The sequence below is a fragment of the Myotis daubentonii genome, chromosome 5 (assembly GCF_963259705.1).
Source record: "Myotis daubentonii chromosome 5, mMyoDau2.1, whole genome shotgun sequence".
NCBI lineage: Eukaryota > Metazoa > Chordata > Mammalia > Chiroptera > Vespertilionidae > Myotis > Myotis daubentonii.
Window position 1 is genome coordinate 110,881,449 of NC_081844.1, and position 21,892 is coordinate 110,903,340.

The 21,892-nt window shown below is 67.0% G+C and overlaps 2 protein-coding genes across 4 annotated transcripts; one reads left to right on the forward strand and one right to left on the reverse strand.

Moving 5' to 3' along the window:
- The first annotated feature begins 748 nt into the window (after positions 1–748).
- On the forward strand, positions 749–8,324 carry TMEM184A (transmembrane protein 184A). Of its 3 annotated transcripts, none has more exons than XM_059699441.1 (9): positions 749–846; positions 1,439–1,666; positions 4,902–5,067; positions 5,428–5,518; positions 5,602–5,677; positions 5,943–6,034; positions 6,478–6,647; positions 7,055–7,249; positions 7,753–8,324. In XM_059699441.1, exons 2-9 carry the CDS (start codon positions 1,439–1,441, stop codon positions 7,974–7,976), a joined length of 1,242 nt encoding a protein of 413 aa, XP_059555424.1. In that variant the 5' UTR covers positions 749–846; the 3' UTR covers positions 7,977–8,324. The 3 variants fall into 3 exon arrangements, with proteins under 3 accessions (XP_059555424.1, XP_059555422.1, XP_059555423.1); XM_059699439.1 differs by having other exon boundaries at positions 793–934; XM_059699440.1 differs by having other exon boundaries at positions 842–966.
- A 1,735-nt stretch (positions 8,325–10,059) lies between these two features.
- MAFK (MAF bZIP transcription factor K) lies at positions 10,060–21,188 on the reverse strand. Its single transcript, XM_059699442.1, has 3 exons — positions 21,014–21,188; positions 13,149–13,228; positions 10,060–12,385 (listed from the first exon to the last, which is right to left on the reverse strand). Exons 2-3 carry the CDS (start codon positions 13,182–13,184, stop codon positions 11,966–11,968), a joined length of 456 nt encoding a protein of 151 aa, XP_059555425.1. The 5' UTR covers positions 13,185–13,228; positions 21,014–21,188; the 3' UTR covers positions 10,060–11,965.
- Between the last annotated feature and the right edge of the window lie 704 nt (positions 21,189–21,892).

A 21,892-nucleotide genomic window follows, 5' to 3' on the forward strand; every position in this document is an offset into this window, starting at 1 on the left:
AGCCTCCCTGGGCCCCGTTCCCGCGTCTAAAAGGGGCCCAGCAGCCCCAGCGCTGTGGGCGCGCCCCCTAGTGACCACACAGAGCAGACACCTGCGGGCACCCAGGACGCACAAGCCCACTGTCACCATAGCAGGGCCAAGACCAGCCGAGGCCCCCGGCCGCCCCATCACCAGGGGCTGAGCTGGCACCTTTGGGGGGGCTGGGCGCGGGGAGTCGGGTGCCCAGGCAGAGCCCAGTGCCCGGCTGTCACTCCCTGCGCCCCCAAACCCAGAAACGTTTCCAGGGCACCCCTTGGGGAAGGGGTTTTAAACCAAGGTGGGATTCCCGGAACACATTTCACCCGTTTCCAAGGCACTGAATGCGCCGCGATGTAGTGCAAGCGTCACCGCCGTCTCCTCCCAGAGCCCCGTCCCCTGCCCACCCTGCCCCGCGTGGGGCCTGTCCTGCGGGAGCCGCCAGCCCAGCTCCGCCACCCGGACCCCCGCAGGCCCTCCCCGCCCCCGTCCCGGGCCGGAGCAGCCGCCTGGCCAGCTGGCGCGGGCAGGTGAGCGCACCTGGCGGCTGGCGGGTTCGGGCGAGCCAGCTGCCGCCGAGCAAAGCCCGAGGGATCGGGTGTCCGCCGGGGGCGGGGCCGAGGACGGGGAGGAGCGCAGGGCGGCCCCGCCCCCGTGAGCGCAGGTGGAGGCAGGTGGGCGGCCCCGCCCCTGCGCTGGCACCGCCCCAGCAGCGCCTCGCCCCACCCCCAGTGGGGCCACCGGTGGGGGCCACGTGGCCACACAAATGACCCGCCGGCTTCCCCGGAGGCCGGGCCTCGCAGGGCTGGGCCCGGAGCTTCCTGCCGGGAGGTGGGTCTGGGCCTGCGAGGCCGGAAGGAGGGGAAGCCCGGACAGCCCGGAGCCAGCGCGGGAGGAGGGGGTGCCCGGGCCCCAGCAGGTGGGCAGTGGCTGAAGCAGGCGTGGAGGCCAGTGAGTGACCAAGCGGGGCCCCGAGCGTCCAGGGAGCCCGTGGGGGCTGGGCTGGCCCCCTCCAGCCACCTGCTCCCGGACTCCAGCCTGGCAGGCTGGCCACTGGGGCTCCCCGACTTCCCCAGACAACTTTGGCCCCTAAAAAGCGGGCTCCCCACAAGCCCGGCCGCAGAGGGGGGATGGCCCAGGTCACAGGCAGGAGGCTGGCGTCCCCGCCCAGGTGGCTGAGCCCGGGACGGAGGCGCCCAGGCTGGACCTCGTAGCTGTGGGCCTTGGAGCTGCGTCCCTGTGCACAGGGCGCCCGGGCTGCGGGAGACAGGGAAAGGGGCAGGGTTGTCCTCCAGGCTCCCCTGGAGCGAAGGGCCCACACCAGCGTGCGTGGGCTGCCTGGAGGGGGAGCCGCCCTCCCCTCCCGGCCCTGAGCTGCTTTCAGACACTTTGCTCTCTCCCCGTGTCCTCCCTGCCCCTGCAGATGGCTGACACCTCAGGACTCCTGGGGGCTGCCGGTGCCTCCCTGGTGTCAGCCACCTGGCTGCCGCCCAGCCCCCCGCCGGCCATGCCCACGGAGCCCTCGGGGCTGCAGATGGACCCCGTGGGGAACAGCTCGCAGGCCGCCCCCCAGCTGTTCCTCACCAGTGCGCTGGCCCGCGGCATCTCGGGCGTTTTCGTGTGGACCGCCCTGGTGCTCACCTGCCACCAGGTAAGCCTCCCTCCGCGCCTCCCTCGGGACACGGCTCATGGTGAGACGTGGCCACAGCTCAGCCTGGCCCTGCTGGGATGGTGGGACCTCAAGCCGTGGCCTTGGTGATGCCGTCAGAGGCTGGATAGATGGAGGAGCCGTGCCCGGGGCTCTCCGAGGTGGCAGCAAGCCAGGGCACAGGCAGGGAGTGGGGGGCGGGCCAGGGGAGCTGGGTCTGAAGATGAGGTCTGCTCACCAGCTCTGCTCACTGAGGTCAGCAGTATCGTCCCATTTCACAGAGGAGAAGGCTGAGGCTGAGAGAGGGCAGGGTCTTTCCCAGGCTCCCTAGCCGCAGGGGATGGTCCCGCTTCCTCCAGAGGCGTGGCTGCCCCCGGAAGGTGGCTGAGGGCTGGGACTCGCTCTGTGTGGTGCTGAGGGTCAGGAGCAGGGTCAGAGCTGCTCGTCAGACTCCTCGTGAGGGAAGCAGGGGACGGAGCAGTGTGCCCAGCCCAGAGGACATGTCTGCCCCTGTGAGGCGTGTGAGCAAAGCTGGGAGGTAGGAGCTGGTGGCAGCCAGGGCGAGGGCCACCTGGGTGGAGCGGCCTTCAGCAGGGGGTGCTGGGGAGCCACGGACGGCTGCTGAGGGGGAGCTGCAAGCAGCACTGCCCTTCGGGATGCTTCAGCTGGCACCGGCGTGGGGACTGGATTGACAAGTGGGCTGGTGCAGGGGCAGCAGGAGACTGGCAGGCCGGGAAGCGGGTACCCCTCTCGGGGAGTCGCCTGCTCCGTGGCCTCAAATAAACAGACATAGAGCAGACACAGCGTGTGAGGGGGCCAGGCAGACCCCTTCTTGTGGGGCCCTCAGGGAGGACTGCCTGTGGGAGGCAGGAGCTGCAGCTGGACAGGAAGACGGGCAGGCGGGTGGCACGTCTGATTTGCATGAAGCCACACCTCACTGCCTGGTGGCGGGATGGTGGCAGGATGGTGGAGGCAGCAGCCCAGAGCCCGGGGTCGGCCGTCGCAGTCCCGGCTGCAGGCTGAGCCTCGGTTTCCCCGTCTTCCTAACCTGGACCTTCTGTAACTTGGGGACCAGCTGTGTGTGTGTCTGTGCTGCTGGGGGCCCCACCGCCCGGACGGGGCTGATGGAGACGCTGGGGCTGCAGCTCTCGGGCCCCACCCTCGGCCCCCACCCCCGCTACCCGGCCTCTGCCATCCGGAGCCCGCGGGACAGACAGGAGCACAAGTCCTCGCTTTAAAGACAAGGACCAGGCTGGCGAGGGCAGCGGCTGGCCAAGGCCACGCAGCCAGGCGGTGCCGGCTCCCGGGGCAGAGGTCAGGCCTCTGAAGGGCTGGTCACGCCGTGCCCTGCCCCCTCGCCGGCGCGGGAGTGAGCGGCTGATAAGGCGCTGGTGCCTGCACCACCTGCCCCGCCTGCCCTCAAGCTGCCCCTGGGAAGCTGGGCACACAGGCCTCTGCAGGGGCCCTCCCCCTGTGCAGCCTGCCCCGCCACGCCCTCTCCCTCTGCTCACGGCGCCTCCTCCTGGGAGCCCTCAGAGTGCGCAGCCAGGTGCCAGCTCCCAGGGCCTCTTCCTCTGAAAGGCCCTGTCACTTTTTTTCTCACCTGAGGATATTTTTCCGTTAATTTTTAGGGAGAGAGGAAAAGACAGAAATATCCATGTGAGAGAAACACATCGATGGGTTGCCTCCTGCACGCACCCTGACCAGGGCTCAGGCTGGGGAGGAGCCTGCAACCGAGGTATGTGCCCTTGGCCGGAATCGAACCCGGGACCCTTTGGTCCGCAGGCTGGTGCTCTATCCACTGAGCCACACTGGCCAGGGCCTGTCGCCTTTTTATGTTCCCATAGAATAACCTAGAAGGGTTTGCAGACGAGCTGTTGTCACCCCTGCTTCCTGCTGTCCAGGGGGAGACAGCGCTTCTGTCCTCCATCTTGACGGTGCGTTTCCAATACACTCCGGTGCTGCTTGGCTCGTCACCTGAATGTCTGTGCCCCGTCCTGCCAGGGCGTCCCATTTTCCTGGCCGTGTGGCACCCTGGTGCGTGGCTGCACCACAGTCTAACCAGCAGCCACCGCCCTGCGTGGTCCTCACGGTGCGTGGCTGGGACCAGCATCCTTCATGGCTTTTTAAAATATGTTTTTATTGATTTCAGGAAGGGAGAGGGAGAGGGAGAGAGGCATAGAAACATCAGTGATGATCAGGGAGAGAATCACCGATCGGCTGCCTCCTGCACGCCCCACCCTGGGGATGGAGCCAACAACCTGGGCCTGGGCCCTGACCGGGAATTGAACCCTGACCTCCCGGTTCATAGGTCGACAACCACTGTGCCACACCGGTCAAGCCCTTCTTCCTCTCCTCTACCAGAGGGGGGCCAAAGGGTACCAGCCCTTCTCACGTCCCCGTCGAAATGCCAGACTGCCTTCCGGAGTGTCTGTGCCCACTGGGACTGGGACTGCCCCTTGCAGGGTCTCCTCAGATGAATGAGTGAGTGAGTAAATGAATGAGTGAGTGAGTGAGTGGATGAGTGAGTGAGTGAGTGAGTGGATGAGTGAGTGAGTGGATTAGTGAGTGAATGAATGAGTGAGTGAGTGAGTGAATGAGTGAGTGAGTGAATGAGTGAGTGAGTGAATGAATGAGTGAGTGAGTGAATGAGTGAGTGAGTGAATGAATAAGTGAGTGAGTGGATGAGTGAGTGAATGAATGAGTGAGTGAGTGAATGAATGAGTGAGTGAATGAGTGAGTGAGTGAGTGAGTGGATGAGTGAGTGAATGAATGAGTGAGTGAATGAGTGAGTGAGTGAATGAATAAGTGAGTGAGTGAATGAATGAGTGAGTGGATGAGTGAATGAGTGAGTGAGTGAGTGGATGAGTGAGTGAATGAATGAGTGAGTGAGTGGATGAGTGAGTGAGTGGATGAGTGAGTGAATGAATGAGTGAGTGAGTGAATGAGTGAGTGAGTGAATGAATAAGTGAGTGAGTGGATGAGTGAGTGAATGAATGAGTGAGTGAGTGAATGAATGAATGAGTGAGTGAGTGAGTGAGTGGATGAGTGAGTGAATGAATGAGTGAGTGAATGAGTGAGTGAGTGAATGAATAAGTGAGTGAGTGAATGAATGAGTGAGTGAATGAATGAATGAGTGAATGAATGAGTGAGTGAGTGAGTGAGTGAGTGAGCACATGCACCTCCGGTGGGTGAGTGACCCCACAGGGTGCGGACACCCCACCCGCTCTCCCCCCAGATCTACCTGCACCTGCGCGCCTACACGGTCCCCAGCGAGCAGCGGTACATCATCCGCCTGCTGCTCGTGGTGCCCGTCTACTCCTTCGACTCCTGGCTCAGCCTCCTGCTCCTGGGGAGCCAGCAGCACTACGTCTACCTGGACTCCCTGCGGGACTGCTACGAAGGTGAGGCCGGCCAGGCCCCCGCCGTCCGCAGGGCCCTCTGGTGGGGGGCTGCCCGACAGCTAGGACCAGCCGTGCGCGGGGCGGGGGAGGGGGCCTGGCGGGTGTGGGGGCGGCAGCCGGCCGCCCAGAGGGAAGTGGGGCTCTCCCCGGCGGTGGGCCCCCAGGGGCGGGGCGGTCCCAGAGCTGAGCTGGGAGCCCGTGGGGAAGGGTCCTGCGAGGTGACCTGAGCCTCAGCGTGTCCTGAGAAATGGGTTCAGCGTGGGGCTCGGGGAGGCTTCCTGGAGGCGGTGCCACTGGACGCCCCGGCTCACCGCGCCCGCCGCGCCCGCTGTGCCCGCCGCGCCCGCCCCGGCTCCGCAGCCTTCGTCATTCACAGCTTCCTGAGCCTGTGCTTCCAGTACCTGGGCGGGGAGAGCGCCATCATGGCTGAGATTCGGGGAAAGCCCATCCAGTAAGCCCTCCCCGAGCCCCCCCTCCCCCGGGCTGTGGGCAGGGCCCTGTCCTCCGGCCCGGCCTCAGGGACTCGCACCCCAGGTCCAGCTGCCTGTACAGCACCTGCTGCCTGCGGGGCACGGCCTACTCCATCGGCTTCCTGCGTTTCTGCAAGCAGGTGAGGGCCCGCCCCTCGCTGCCCGTGCCCCTCCCACACGCACCCCTCACCCCTCGCTGCCATGTGCGCCTCCCACACGCACCCCTCACCCCTCACCCCTCGCTGCCCGTGCCCCTCCCACACGCACCCCTCACCCCTCGCTGCCCGTGCCCCTCCCACACGCACCCCTCACCCCTCGCTGCCTGTGCCCCTCTCACACGCACCCCTGCACCCCTCGCTGCCCGGGTGCCCCTCCCACGTTCCCCCGCCCCTCACCCTCTCCCAGGCCACGCTGCAGTTCTGCGTGGTGAAGCCGGTCATGGCCCTGGTCACCATTGTCCTGCAGGCGGTTGGCAGATACCACGATGGGGACTTCAAGTAAGGCTGGCGGGAGGGTGGGCCGGCGGGCATGGGGGGGGGCCAGGGTTCCGCGGGGGGCTCAGCACCTGGGGACAGGCCCCTCCTCTCGGGAAAGTGCTGTCCCAGGTGAGCCCTCAGGAGCCCAGGCCCGAGGCCCAGGCAGCAGCCAGCTCACCCCAGGGAGAGCAAGGGCTGGATTCCAGGCATCCGGGCCACGGTCCACACACACACACACACCCCACACACATGCACACGCCACACACAAGCACACGTGCACACACAGGCACATCTGCAAGGCAGTGCGCGGGCGGGTGGGGAGGGGCAGGAGAAGGGCCACACCCCCTGCCAGGCCCCCGCCCGCCCCCAGCTCCACCCCCTGGGGCCCCTGCACTGTTGGAGGGAGGTACAGGCCCGCTCACTGCTGGCAGCTGTGGCCCTGACCGCCCCTGCCCTGCCCGCAGCGTCCACAGCGGCTACCTGTACGTCACCCTCATCTACAACGCCTCCGTCAGCCTGGCCCTCTACGCCCTGTTCCTCTTCTACGTCGCCACCAGGGAGCTCCTGCAGCCCTTCGAGCCTGTCCTCAAGTTCCTCACCATCAAAGCCGTCATCTTCCTCTCCTTCTGGCAGGGTGGGTGGGCTGCCGGGCCCAGAGCCGGTCCCCCGCACCCCCCGCCCAGCCACCCGCCCAGCCCCCGCCCAGCTGTTGGGTAGGCGGTCCCAGCCCTGTCCGCTGGGGCCCTGCAGCCTGGGTGCTGGGCTGCTTGTGGGAGGGGTGGGCCCGCCTGTCCCCATCAGCCCTGGGCCGGGCTGCGGGCACCCCTGGCCCACTGGGCAGCGGAGGACGGCGAGGGTGGGCGCAGGCCTGGGTGGTGGGGGCATCTTGGATGTTTTCTGTGCCAAGACCCCGGCGTCGGGGCCCCTCTGAAGCTCGTCTCCCCTCAGCCCCGTGGCAGGCGGCAGTGGGGTTCTTGGCGGGGAAAGCTCCGGCCCAGCCTCCTGTCCAGGTGGGTGCCTGAGTGGCTGTCCCCGCCCCAGGGATGCTGCTGGCCGTCCTGGAGAGGTGCGGGGTCATCCCTGAGGTCCAGGGCACGGACGGGAGCAGGGTGGGCGCCGGCACGCTGGCCGCCGGCTACCAGAACTTCATCATCTGCGTGGAGATGCTCTTCGCCTCCATCGCCCTGCGCTACGCCTTCACCTGCCAGGTGTACGCGGAGAAGGACAGCTCGCCAGGTAGGCGGCCCTGCCAGCGGGTGAGGAGGGAGCTCCCGGAGGGCTCAGCGGGGGCGTGGCACGGGTGTGGCCCACCCGCCCTCCCCGGGTGCCCTCCGCACCGTGTCTCCATCCGGGTCCCCACACGCGAATGTCCACTCGATGGACAGGAGGACAGGGCAAGGGGCAGGGCGGGGCCGGAGCCTCGTCTGCACCTGGTGCAGGGAGGACGGGCAGGAAGCAGGGGGGCCGGGGCAGGCCGTCTGACGCAGAGACGGCTGGGCCCGACTGGGCCCCAGGCCCCTGGACAGCCGGACGGCATTGGTTGGTGCTGGTGTCCCTGGAAAATGGCCCATTCGGGCAGCAGTGGCCTGGGGCTGCTCTGGCCACCCAAGGCGTCCCCACCTGCGACCTCGTGGGGTCTGGCTGGGCAGCTCCCGGAGGCAGGAGCAGGCTATGCCCGGCTGGGGTTCGAGGGGAGATGGGCCCAGGGAGACCCAGCCCCCCATGTGCACTGCCCCCAGCACCCCCGGCGCCCATGCAGAGCATCTCCAGTGGCCTCAAGGAGACCATGAGCCCGCAGGACATCGTGCGCGACGCCATTCACAACTTCTCGCCCGCCTACCAGCACTACACACAGCAGGCCACCCAGGAGGCCCCGGGGCCCAGTGCCCTCCCCACGGTGGGCGGGGACCGGAGGAGCCGCAGCATGGAGAAGAGGATGCTGATCCCCTTGGAGGAGCCGTAGGGCCGGGTGGTCTGGCCGCTGGGGAAGGGCAGGGCTCCTCACCCCTGACCCTCCGCCAAAGGTCCACCCCTCCCAGAGCCTCCTGCCCGGCCCGTGGCAGAGGGCGCCTGCGCCTGTCCAGGAGCCCAGGGACCTGCCGGTGCAGCTGGCCATGCCCTCAGGGGCCGCATGGCCGCCCTGACAGCGGGTCTCGGCTGGGCCCGGCTCTGGTCCTCTTGGGCGCTGCTGCGCATCCCTCAGCCACGGAGCCCTGGCCAGCCCTCACCCCGGAGGTGCTCCCCGTGCGGGCCTGGGGTGCCGGGGCCACCAGCCGGGTTATTTCTACATAAACCCCTGGGTTTGCTATGACTCTCGTGGCCTCTGTCCCGGCAGGGCCGGTGCTGATGGATGCGGGGCGCGAGGTGGAAGGGGCCCATGGTGCCAAGTCTGGGAATTGGGGGCAGTGTCCCAGCTCCGAGCAGGACAGGATGAGGAGCTCACCCCACCACCGAATGCCCTGCCCTGTGCGCCCTGAGGCGGGGGCACGCGGCCTCCCCTGTGCCAGCCCCGCCCTCCGTGGGAGGTCAGGGGGCGGGAGGAGCGGAGACCTGGAGGCGCCTCCTGTCCTCTCCCTCGTGGGACGCGCGGCTGCAGAGCTGGGGAGCGGGTCTGGGTGCTGCCCGCCCTCTGGGAGCCTGGAGGTCGGGGTCACCACATGGGCGGGGCCTAGCAGGAGGGGCGGGCTGAGGGCAGCAGAGGCTGCAAGTCTTGGTCGGCCCTGTGTCTGGGTGTCCAGCAGGTGGGGTGGGAGCTGGGGGGCGTGTGGGGGAGGTGTAGGGGCCCGAGAGCCTACAGGCAGGAGGCCCAGTGGCCACCGCCCTGCGGCCCGCCCTCCCCGCGCCCCCTCCGGGCCACCTGCTCCCGTGTCACCAAGGAAGGAGGCAGAGGTGCCAAGTCCCGGACTCACCAGACGGACTGGCCAGCGGTGTCCGCGATGGGTGGGGTCTTCCCTGCCCCTTGCTCCTTGCGCCTGGGACTCCCCGATAAGATAGGCCGGGCCTCCCCTGCGCCCGCTGGAGCGTCCCCCACGACTTATCTCGGCCTCTGCAGCTGGCGGCCCAGGCGGCCCCCGTGTGGCCCCCCCACGTCTCAATCCGCGGTTTGAAAGCGGAGGGAGAGGTGTCGACCACGCAGGGGCCTTCTGGAGGCTGCGGGCTGGGAAGCGCCAGGCCCCGCTGTGAGCCAGGGTGCCCGCGGGCCTGGCTGCCCCAAGCTGTGCGCACGGATAGTCAGAGGCCCAAGGGACACGCGTGGGCTGCAGGGCGCCGTGGGCCGGCTGTGCGGGGGGCAGGGGGCAGTGCTGGGCTTGGTGCTTCGGAGGGAGAGGAGGTCGGCGTTTGCCAAGCCCCTGGCCAGACCGCACGCACTTCCTCCTCGCGACAGCCCGGGGGGCGGCCCGGCCCAGAGAGGCTGAGCCACCTGCCAGGTCACAGCTGCAGGGACCCGTCCTCTCCCACCCTGGCCCCGTGACACCTGTCGTGGGCAGAACTTCCAGCTGTGAGGACAAAACAGGTGTCCGGGCTCCTGCCTGTGCAGGCGAGGGGACCGTGGAGCCGGTCAGGGCTGCTGCTCGGGCCTCTGGGGCCTTGCCCTCCCAGGGGGGGGCTGCAGTGGCCACACAGGCCGGAGCGGCGTGTCTTGGCCTCAGTATTCTCTTCTGTAAAATGGCCCCAGCGATTCACATAGAGGGCCTGGGGGACAGGGAGCCCAGTGGGGAACCAGGGCCTGTGCCTCCCCAGCTCACGCACAGGCTGTGGCCAGCTCCAGATCTGGAGGCTCCCGGGGAGGAGCAGGGTCGGTTGCAGGGGGTCTGCTCGGCTGGGAAACATCGGTGGGTGCCACTGACAAGCTCAGGGGGACAGTGGCCACTGCCGAGGCTGCGTCCGTGGACTGGGCCCCCGGCCAGCAGGTGGGACCCTCCGAACCCCGTCCACCAGCCAGGGAGTGAGCCTGCTGCCCCTCCCACCGGGTGACCCGCTCACAGCAGCACCTGATTTGGGTAAAGGGATGTGGGGGGACCACCAACCACACAGCAAGACAAACCTGAAACCAGAAAAGTCTTTATTGCAAAGGTACAAAAGCGTCACAGCAGAGATGTACAGCAATAAATTAGGCGGTGGTGTGGGCGCGGCACGGGGCACGCCCACAGGAACAAGGGCCACGCAGAGGGTCTCCTCAATAATTTATGTCGGGGTCGAAGCAGCACAAAAATAAATATTGAAATGAAGTTGCTGAGCGCTGAGGCGAGGGGGTGAGCTGCAGGCGGAGCCTACCCTGGGGCGGCAGGTGCCCTCGAAGACTTCGGTCTGAGCGCAGGCCTCGCCTCTCCTCTTAAATAAAGTCCATATATTAAATGTGACAGCGTTTCAATAATCTGAAAGGAAAAGCACGAGGGGCACTCCAGGCTTCCTTCCGTGACCCTGTCCGCGGGGTGGGGGCCTCCCGTGTCCCGCGGGACCGGGCAGTCGGGGAACCCAGCACAGCGGCCGAGCAGGACGCCCGCCAGGCCCCAGGCGGTCGCAGAGCCCGCAGAGGGCAGCGGGACGGGGTGCTGGGCCGAGCTCCAACCTGGACCCTCCGCCTGCAGCCCTGCTGCACATTTACAGTATCAAACAGGAAAGGTACAAAACCCGACAACAAAATGTGTATAGAACTTTTTATATATATATATACTCTCTCTTAAATACTCCCAGTCCTGACTGATATCCAATGTGGATTACCTACCACAGCTATGGCAGCCACAGCTTCCTCACCCGGCCCCCGCTGCCCCAGGACAGGACACAGGACACAGCCGGGGGCCGGCCGGACCGTCCGCAGCAAGGACGCAGCCCCTCTGCCTCCCCCGGCGGCGGGCACCTGGGGGGTGGGGGCTTCACAGCTTGCCCGGTCTTTCTGGGCGGGGCCAGTGGTGGGGCTCGGGCCTCTTCCCAGGACGGCAGGATGGGGACAGCACCCGCAGCAGTGCTGAGGGCGGGGAGCCCCAGCAGAGGTCACCGAGGTCACCCGTGGCTCCAGAAGGTTCCAGGCGATGATTAAGCACCAAGGTTGCAGGGTCCCACCCTCTGTGCAGGCAGACCATGCAAGCGCCCCCACCTTCCGGCCTGTGCCCCCACCTCCCCGCAACGCCCTCCCCCACCTCCTGCACCCCACCTGTCATCCTGCTCTCCCTCCTCTGGCAGCGGGAACAAGCACAGCTCCACTTCCAACTTCCACAGCTAAGCAGACCCCCTGCAGCCAACCCATTCCACCCAGAGGTCCCCTTCCCCTTCCACTCCCGCCCCACCCCCACCCCGGCCTCACCGTCCCAGGCTCTGCGGGTGGCGGCAGGGCCAGAGGGCTGCAGCTGGGAGCTGGGGACCTCACTCATCACCCCAACACAGGGACACTTTGCAACACGCATGCAACTCTCCACACGGACGCCCCAGTGATGCCTGTGAGCAGCTGCTGCTCCAAGCCCAGGGGCTGCTGGCCCCACGCACGGCCTCCCTTCGCCCGCCGCCCGGCATAGAGCCTGGCCGCGGCAGTCACGGTGCGCGTGGGCCAGGACGAAGGTTCCTCCTGGGACAGCAGGGCTGTGGGCAGTGGGGCTCCAGGCCACAGCAGGACAGAGGCTGACGCGGCTGAGGCTGAGGCTGGAGGCGGGCAGGGCCCTCGGGCCTCAGGCCAGGAGCCTCCGAGCCCTTCCCCACCCTGACTCCCCGGGAGACAGACCCCGAAGCGACAGCCTGGAGAGCGGGTGACCGAGGGTGGCCAGTGCATGTGCGTGTGCGTGTGCGCGAGGGCACGTGTGGGCACATGTGGGCGTGTGCAGGAAGGCGTGCGGCTCACAGGTTCACGAGACCCTACTCTCCACGCGGCCCCACGGGAGCCCCGTGGACTCGGCACGTGGACTTGGTGTCGGGGATCTGTCCCCATGGACCCTGACAGCACCCGGCGCCCAGCCACAGGCACTAGGAGGCGGCCGAGAAGGGCACGGAGGGGGACTTGACGATGGTGATGACGCTGGTGGTGGCCACCTTGGAGGGCGTGACGGGCCCGCGGGCCACGGTGCGCGCGAAGGTCTGCAGCGCCTCGTACTTGGAGCGCAGCGCGTCCAGCTCCAGCCGCATGCTGGCGTTCTCCGAGGCCAGCTTCTCCACCTCCCGCTGCAGCGCCACCCGCTGCCGCTCCAGCTCCTCCTTCTGCGTCACCCGCTTGATGCGGCAGCTGGCGGCGTAGCCGCGGTTCTTGAGCGTGCGGCGCCGCTGCTTGAGCCGCACCACCTCCTCCTTGGACAGGCCCCGCAGGTGCTGGTTCAGCTCCCGCACCGACATGGACACCAGCTCATCGTCGCTGAGCACCGGGGCGTTCTCGCCCGCCTCCTTCTTGACCTGCGGGCCCGGGCACAGGTCAGCACCAGGCCCGAGGCCGGCTCAGCAGACGGGGGTCTGGGTCCCGGCAGCCCCTCCCCCACCAGAGGTCACTCGAGGTGCACACACGTGGCCATGGCCTGGATACACGGCCACCCAAACCTGCCAGGCCACAGCCCATGTGGGTGTTGCCCCGTGACCCTCCAGTGCCTGGAACAGGACTGACACAGCAGGCGGGGGACAGGAGGGCTTGGAGGTGCACAGCCCACAAGTGCATGGAGATCCCGTGGGCTCCTGCGACCAGAGACAGAGGCCCAAGGGCACAGCCAGCCTCAAGCTGAGAGGGAGTCGAGAGCAGGCCCCGGGGCAGGGCCACCCGCCCGCACGAAGGAGTCCTCCTCCTGGACCCGAGGGCTGGCGCCTCCTGAGGCCACAGCCTGACTGTCCCCCCCTCACTCGGTGGCGCTTCCTCAGCCCACAGCCCTGGGACAGGCCTCCTTCCTCGCAGCGGACGGGCACAGACGGCCTGGGCTGCCCCCTCACCCCTGCTTACCTTTTTAAAAAATATATATATATCTTTATTGATTTCAGAGAGGAAGGGAGAGGGAGAGAGAGAAACATCAATGACGAGAATCACTGATTGGCTGCCTCCTGCACGTCCCCTATTGGGGATCAAGCCCGCAACCCAGGCAGGTGCCCTGGACTGGAATCGAACCTGGGACTTTTCCGTCCGCAGGCTGACGCTCTATCCACTGAACCACACCGGCTAGGGCGCCCCGCTTACCTTTAATGCCTTGTTCGGTTTGGGATTAGTCGTCATAACCTGGGCACCGTCACCCGCACAGAACGGCCTGGAAATCGTAACTAGAAAGCAGAGGACACAGAAGCCACACGGTCAGTCCCGCTGGCCGGGGGCCGCCTGGGCCGCCACCGGTGACCGAGCAGGGCCATCCCGACAGCGGAGAGGCCCCAAGGCGGTTCAGCTCACCCTCCCTCGGTCCAGTTGCAGCGCCCCGAAAGCCCGGCGGGCCCCCGCCCCTCCTGAGGGGCTCCCCCGGGACCAGGTGGGTGCCCAGCCACGCCTTCCACTCCGGCGGCAGCCCGAGGAGCTCCCCTGCTCCCCCCACCCCACTCCCTGTTGCAAGAGCGCCAGCCCTGGGGTGACGCCAGGCTGAGCAGAGCTGCTTCCTGCAGACTCTCCCTGTGCCTGTGGGTACAGGACGCCACGTTCAGGGGCCAAAGTACGCACGTACAGGCTCCGAGAATGACCCCACCAGGCACCTGCGGGGCCACCAGCCTCGGGCAGCACCTGCCCCGGAGGAGCCCGTTCTCCCAGCCGGCCTACCTCTGCCAAGGGCACTGCAGCTGTGACATCACCGCCTCCCCCTGGGCTGCCCCTGGCCCTGACCTGGGCTCAGCGGGTGGGCAGGGCTCCTAGGCCAGCCTGGGGCAGGTGGGGAGCCGGGGAGCCGCTGCCCTGGGAGCGCATCGCCCGTCTGGCGGGAGCTGTCCCTGCCGCCGCCAGCCCCGCCCTCCTAGTTTTGCGTCTGCATTGTGTCACACATTCTAATCATTCATGAAAAAGCCAGCCAGGCATCCCAAGCATGACTCCCCTCTGATAGTTGCCATGGCGACCTTGGGACGTAGCCAGCCCCTGATGGTTGTCATGGAAACAGAGAAGCCCACAGCAACAATGGCTTTGGGGCAACAGTGCAGACACCGCAGGCTGTGGGACAGTAAACTCACCCCTGTGCCCCCGTGGCCGGGGCGGGGGCAGGTGGGCAGGCACCAGGCTTGCTGGTGGGCTGTGTTGCCAGCTCGCAGGACCCCGTCTACTGGACATCCTGACACCAGACAAGCACCACAGAGGGTCCTCGGGCCTTGAAGCCGCATCACAGCCTCCATCTCAAGCAAGACTCCACCCCACGCGCCCTCAGCCGGAGCCCAGGACCCTCAGGCAGCACCCCTGGGCCCTCCACCCCCTCACCACCAGAGGCCGCAAACTCAACCCAGGTCTCAGCACCCACGCCTGCAGGCCCCACACCGTCGTCCATGGGGCACTCTGCTGGGGGCCTCAGTGGGGATGGAGAGCAGGTCAGGCTGGGGGCAGCTGGCGCTCCGGGCTCCCCTGGCCCTCACGTGGTTACACACGTGTGCCCGAGACGACGGGCCGCAGTTTGGGGAGATCCTAGCAGGGAGCTCAGAGCTGCTTCTGACAGTGGCTTGACCCCTGGCATCTGGGGTGGCCAGCCCCGCTCTGTGCAGGGGTCAGAGCGCCTGGAGAGCCGCGGGGCTGTGGGAAACTTTTCCACGCCATCGCCATCATCGCCAGCGAGGAGGGTGGCGGTGTCCGGGCTCCCATCCCAGCCAGCACGTCATGAGGCCGAGCCGCCAGGCATAGCTGTGCGGTGAGTCACCGGCTGTTTACAGAGCAAGAGCTCACATTCCCACAGACCCGGCCCCACCCCGAAGGGAAACGGAAGGCCCGGCCAAGGACCTGCCTGGAGCAGACCCCGACCCGACCCGAGGGGCCGCTGTGTCCACAGCCAGCTCGGCCAGGGCAGGCGCAGGGCAGAGTCCTGGCAGGGACCTCCCGGGGTGCCCACCTGCCCACCACGGGATCTGTGCTGGGACTCGGGACGGAACCAGGATGCACACGGCGGGGCTTCAGCCCCCTCCCCTGCAAGCAGGCCCCAGGAGGGTCAGTCTCCCCCACACCCACCAAGTCAAGGAGCCCCCGCAGGGACAGGAGGGCGGCTCAGGTCCCTCCCACCCGGGGCCTGGCCTCGGCTCCTGTCTTTAGTTCGCAGGCCTTCTGCTCAAGGAGGACAGCAGGGCCGAGAGGGCGTGATGGGTGGTCACCCAGCCGAGGAGCAGCCCAGGAACCCTCTCCTCTGGGGGTCCCCATCTCCTTCTGGAAACGAGGGGCCCCAGGGTCCTGTCCCAAAGGCCCCTGATGGGCAAGGCCCCGCCTGGGCTCTGCCCTCTGCCCCCAGCGCTTCCGGCTGCACCGGGACCTACGAGCCAGGGGCCCAGGTGGGAGCCGGGGGCCCAGGTGGGAGCCGGGCAGCAGCAGGCACGCCCACTGCCTCAGGCGCCTGCTCCCATCCACTGCTTCTTCCCCAGCAGCGGAGGTCTCTCTCGGTGCCCCGCCCCAGCGCCCGAGGGCCGCCCCAGCCCCAGCGTCAGGCCTGCCAGTTCCCAAACACCACCAGGACCCAGCGCTGACCCGGGCACGCCCACGTGAGGAGTGAGGAAAAGTGCGTGTGGAAGGAGGTTTGGAGAACAGCCTGTGATACAGCTGCTTTTACACGTCTACACTAGGTGTCTGTGACGCTGAGCGGCCCCCAGCGGCAGCAAGGACCTTCTGAGACGCGGGCACCCCGCGGGGACACTGCAGCCTTGGGCAGCCTGGCACCTCGGAGCCCGCAGCGCCCCCACCACGGCCTGAAGCCGGGTCCCCGCATCAGCACTGGTCGGCACCAGAACCAAACACGCTGCCCTCACAGCTTCCGGGAGGGCGCTCCAGGCCCAGCCCTCGAGGAACAGAGCTCAAACCCAGATCCCAGGGCCAGGCGGCCCGAGGACCGAACACCGCCTGAGGGACGGTCACAGGCTCACCGCCCACCCCCACGAGGCCGCGGTCCGAGTGTGCCGACCGGCAGTCAGCACCTGTCACTCGGAACTGTTTACTGTTCTAACTCAGGACTTGGTTCTCAACCCAAAGCCAGCAACCTCCCCCGGAGGCACATCTGACGAGGACAGGAAAGCTCCTTCCTCCGAAGGAGGGAACGCAGCTCTGAGTGAAGGAGGGACCGGCCTCCCTCCCCTTCCAGCCCCAGAACAGGGCCCGGCGGCTTCACGGAGCTCGGCCGGATTCCGTCCCGGGCGCCGGGCGCCGGGCTGGGCAGCGAGCGCAGTCCCACAGCCAAGCACTGTCCTCCTGGTGGGCAGGCGGCAGGGGCGCTGAGGCCAGGGTCTGGGACCCTCGGTCACTTTTCTCTCCAACTCCCAGCAAACCCCGGCTGCTGGCCACTGCCTCCTTCCCTCGCTGGCTGCTCTGGGCTGGACCAGGTTCGGGGCCATCAGTGAAGGCCACTGAGGGCAGTGACCGCACCCAGGCAGCCCCGGGCTCAGCCAGCCAGGCAGAAAAGGCGGCGTAGGCCTTGGGAGGGGCTAATTCTTACCCAGATTAACCAGCCGCCCAGCCTGGGGTGAGCCTCGGGCGGCGGGAAGCCGAATCTGGGCTCAGCATGGGGGGCTCAGCATGGGGGCTCTCAACACTTCCTGTCAGGTGGAGTGAAGGGGCGCAGGGCGCTGCCTGTCAGCCCTCCCAGCCAACCCGATGAAGATGCGCCTCCACTCAGTTCTCCCGTCTTGGGGGTGGTGGTGGGGGGGGACGGGGACAGGTCCTGGCAGGGCAGGGGCAGAAGGGAGACAGGGAGGGAGGAAGGGGGTTCCTTGCTGGGGGAGCAGCCCCGACTCCAGGCAGCACAGCAGCAGCGGACTTACCCGACCACCCTGAGGGGGCCACCTCTGCTCTAGGGGACCGGGGACCCTCTCACAAGTGGCCCAATGCCGCACGCCCCTCCCACTACAGACGGCACCGCACGCCCATGTCACCCAACTGCAGACAGCGCCCAGAGCCAGGAGGGCTCCCCACAGTCCGGCCACTTGGACGCCAGGCGCTGATGTCCTGAGCCAGCTCCCCTCAGTGTGGGGTGCGTTCCAGAGCCTTGCTGGGCACCCCACCAGCCCGGCCCACACCCAGCTTGCAGGCTGGCCCTGGCCGGCTGCCCTCCAGCAGGCATGACTGTCTCCGGGGCTGGGAGGACGTCTGGTCACCTTGCCTGTGCAGTTCGGGGAAGCTGTGTCATCCTGGCTGCTCTAGAGGTGACTCAGGCAGTTCCAGCTGATGCAGGCTGAACGCCACACCCCGGCCAGCCGAGCCCTGGACCCTGGCTCTCCTCACGCAGCTTCTGCCGGCTGCTCCCCCCACAGCTCTGCGTGGTCCTCCGGGCCCCCTGCGGCTCTGTCCTCCCCCAGCCCCTCCTAGCTGCCCAGGCACGGCCCCCGGGAAAACGGAGGCCGCACGCCCAGCAGGCCCCGTCCTGCGCCTGCAGCTCAGGTGACAACCCACCACATCTTCACCCAGAGATCGTCCACAGGGCCTCCCTCCACTCGCAAGCCCTGGCCTGCGCTTCAGCCTGTCTCCCTGCTCTGGCCCAGCCTCCCTGTCAGACCCTGACCTCCGTCCCGCACGTGCAGCCCCCAGCCAGGCAGAGGGATGCCATTCCTGCTCAGCACCCTTCCAGAGCCCTCCCCCGCCCTGGCCACCTGGCACCTGCCGCAGACCGGGCCTCCACCTCTGGCTTCTTGAGAGCCCCCCACAATCTGCACTGGCTCCCAACCCCTCCCCTATTGCCCTGCCCTCCCTGGAGGAGGTGGGCGCCCTCTCCCTGAGCACACATACTGGCGGCACCCAAGGCCTGCCCCCACTCAACCACACCTGCCCACCCACCTGGAAGACGGGGTTTGCTGCATAAGCAGGTGTGTCAGCACTGCACTGAGGGAGGGGCCTGGAGGGCGGCGCCCATACAGCTCCGCACCCCCTGCCCGGCACCCAGACAGGCGCACAGGAGAGCAGGCAGGCGCCGGGCCAGGCCAGGGCACCAGGCTGGGCTCCATCTAAGATGAGGTGAGTGTGTGTGCTTGTGCATGGCTGTGTATGAGTGTGTGTATGTGTGTGTATGTTAGTGACTGTGTGTGTGAGTGTGACTGAGTGTGCGGATGTGTAACTGTGTGTGTGACTGTGTATGACTGAGTGACTGTGTATGAGTGTGTATATTAGTGACTGTGTGTGAATGTGTAACTATGTGTGTGTGACTGTGTGTGTGTATATTAGTGACTGTAAGTGTGTGTGTGACTATGTGTATGACTGAGTGTGTGAATGTGTAACTGTGTGTGTGACTGTATGAGTGTGTATATTAGTGACTGTGTGTGTGCATGAGTGACTATGTGTATGACAGTGTGTGTGTGTGTGTGTGTGAGTGACTGTGTATGAGTGTGTATATTTGTGAGTGTGTGCCTGAGTGTGTGTGTGTGTGAGAGTGACTGTGTATGAGTGTGTATATTAGTGACTGTGTGTGCGTGAGTGACTGTATGTGTATGACAGTGTGTGTGTGTGTGTGAGTGACTGTGTGTATGACAGTGTGTGTGTGTGTGTGTGAGAGTGACTGTGTATGAGTGTGTATATTAGTGACTGTGTGTGTGTGAGAGTGACTGTGTATGTGTGTATATTAGTGACTGTGTGTGTGTGAGTGACTGTGTGTATGACAGTGTGTGTGTGTGTGTGAGTGACTGTGTGTATGACAGTGTGTGTGTGTGTGTGTGTGAGTGACTGTGTGTATGACAGTGTGTGTGTGTGTGTGTGTGAGAGTGACTGTGTATGAGTGTGTATATTAGTGACTGTGTGTGCGTGAGTGACTGTATGTGTATGACAGTGTGTGTGTGTGTGTGAGTGACTGTGTATGACAGTGTGTGTGAGTGTGTGTGAGAGTGACTGTGTATGAGTGTGTATATTAGTGACTGTGTGTGTGTGAGTGACTGTGTGTATGACAGTGTGTGTGTGTGTGTGCGTGAGTGACTGTGTGTATGACAGTGTGTGTGTGCGTGAGTGACTGTATGTGTATGACAGTGTGTGTGTGTGTGAGAGTGACTGTGTATGAGTGTGTATATTAGTGACTGTGTGTGCGTGAGTGACTGTATGTGTATGACAGTGTGTGTGTGTGTGTGTGTGAGTGTGTGTATGACAGTGTGTGTGTGTGTGTGTGTGTGTGTGTGAGAGTGACTGTGTGGTGGTGACTGTGTGATGGGAGGGTCATCCCCACCTGCCCTAAGACTAGTTTTAAGCTGGCACTTGCGACTTCCTGAAACTGTGAGAAAGAGGAAGCATGGTGAGTGTGTGATTATGAAAAGCAAAAGTAAATACGGAGGGAGCCACGTACCTCCGCTGGTGGGGAGCGGGGGAGCGGGGGTCAGAGGTGAGTCACTGTTGACTGAGGAGCAGCCCGCAGAGCTCCCCGCTGGCAGGCGGCACTGCCCGCAGACCTGCCCGGCACCCAAGTCCACTCCAGAGCCTTTAGGCTCGGCCAGCCAGGCCACAGGCAGGCTGCTCCCTGCGCCCAGGAGACTAAACAAACTCCCCGCAGAGCCCAGAGAGGAGGCTGCTCGGCTGTGGGCACAGAATGGTGCCCCGAGCGCTGCCCGCTCAGCTCCGACTCAGTGAGGCCCACCCCCCAGCTCCCGCTCCACCTTGAGGGTGGGCGCCCTGGTCCCTGGAAGTCAGCCCCCCCCCCCCCCCAGCCTCGCTCTGTGTTTTCAGTCTGATGAACGCCCAGCGTCTGGGGACCGGGCAGGTACCCTCTGGCCCTGGCACGGGGGCAGGGCAGGGCTCTGGAAGCTGCTTGGCTGCCCGCAGGCAACAGGTGCAGGTGCGGCCCACCGCCGCCTCCAGCCCCGCCCACCCGGAACTCGCAGGGTCCGAGGCGCGTCCCTGGGCTGCACCTCACCCAACCCCGCAGGGCGGTCACTGCAGCCAGACTTCCATCCACACAGGGCCGAGGGGCTGATGGGCAGCGGGACCCAAGCCCGGGGACCCCCGATCCTCCCGCCCGCTGTGGGGCGGGCGCCTGACGACAGGACGGCGGGTGCTGGTCCGCGGGTGAATGAACTGGGCGGCGGGAGACCCGAGTCTGCGGGCGGAGCCGGAGCCGCGCGCAGGGGCGACAAGGGCGTCATCAGGAGCCCGCAGAGCGCGCCCCGCACGCAGGGCAGGTGTCCGGCGGGGAGACCCGCCACAGCGTGGGCGTCCTAGGGGGTCCGGGCAACAGCTCCCCTCCCCTCTCCTTCCTCCCCTCCGGCGGGGGCAGGCGGACACGGTCCGGTGTCCAAACTCGGCAGAACCACGGAAGGACGCGCACTCGGAGCGAGGAGACACCCGTTCACGGAGGACAGCGACACGCGGGCCACGGGATTTGGGGGGAGAGACACGTGCGCCCAGCCCCCCTCCCTACCACAGCCTCCCCCGGGGAACCCCGGGCAGGTCAGCTGCTCAAACGTGACCTCGGTCGGCGAGTCCCCTGCTCCTGCTCCTTCCCCTTCCGATCGCGATCTCAGCGGCGGTCGAGGTGGGAAGGGGCCGCGGGGCCGGCGGGACCGCACGCGGGAGGCGCCCGGGGGCCCGAGGCCGAGTGGCCCCGCGCGACCACGCGCTCCCTGCACGTGGCGGGTTATTTTCGCGGCGCCTTCCCGCCTCGGCGCCGAAAGGCCGGCAGGTGGAGCGGGAGGCGGAGGGCAGACACGCGGGCACCCGCCCCGCCCTCCCCGGGCGCCCAGTCTCCCGGCTCCCGCTCGGGGCGGAGCGCGCTGCCCGGCCCCGAGAAGAAAGGAAGGCGACCGGTCCCCGGGCCGGGAACACACCGCCCGCGGACTCGCTCGGGAAGCGCATCTGGCGGCAGGTGCTCGGGCCGGCGGGGGCTCCGGTCCCGCCCAACTTTGCCCAGAGTCCCAGGCGGCCCCGACTCGGCGGCCGGCCGCCCCCACCGCGCCCCCGGCCCACACCGCCCCCCCCGCCCGGCCGCCCCTCACCTGGCGTCGCGCGGGGACCGCGGGGGCGCGGCCGACTCCTCGCGGGCACGCGCTCTCCTCCCGCTCGCGCTCCCCACGGGCCGCCGCCCCCGCCGCGCGCTCCGCTCCGACTTCACGAAGAACAACAAGTCCCCCCCGCCGCCCGCCGCCAGCGCGCCTGCCCGCCCGCCAGCCCGGCTGCCCAGCATCTGACACCGCTTCCGGGATCGGCGTCAGCGCGCGTCACGCCGCCCCGCCCACCGCGCCCCCCACCAGCGCGCCCTAGCCACGCCCACATAGCCCCGCCCACCGCGCGCCACCACCCAGAGCGCGTCCCTGGCACCGCCCACCGCGCGCAACCACCCAGGGCGCGCGCCATCGCCCCGCCCTCTGGCCCCGCCCACCAGGCCCGACAGCGCGCCGTCGCCCCGCCCACCTCCCGGCCCTGGCCCTCCCGCCTCCTCCAGGGCCCGGGTCCTCCCACGGAGGCGCGTGGAACTCGCCGGGTTCGCCCCTCCGGAGCCCGCATGTTCCCGGCGTGGGAGCTGGCCGGCCTGCCGCTCCTCCAGCGCCCTGGTGCCGCCCCTGTGTCCACCTGTGCCGGGCCAGCAGCATGCACCTGTGTTGCAGGTGTGGGGGTGCGCCCGTCCCGCATGCTGGCAGCTCCGCACGTGGCGCAGGCGTTCTGAGCCGGGAGCACCCCTTGTACCCCTGGAGCGCGTTCTCTGGGCTCGGAGATGGGACCCCATATCCCTATTCCCTGGGGGCCCCACCGCGAGGCTCACAGTCGTGGGCTACCCTGCCGGCCCCAGGGCCCAGGACGGTGCTGTGGACCTCACAACCAGGTGGCAGGGTCCCCTGTTTCACCACAAGAGGGGGTGGGCCGGATGTGTGCAGGGC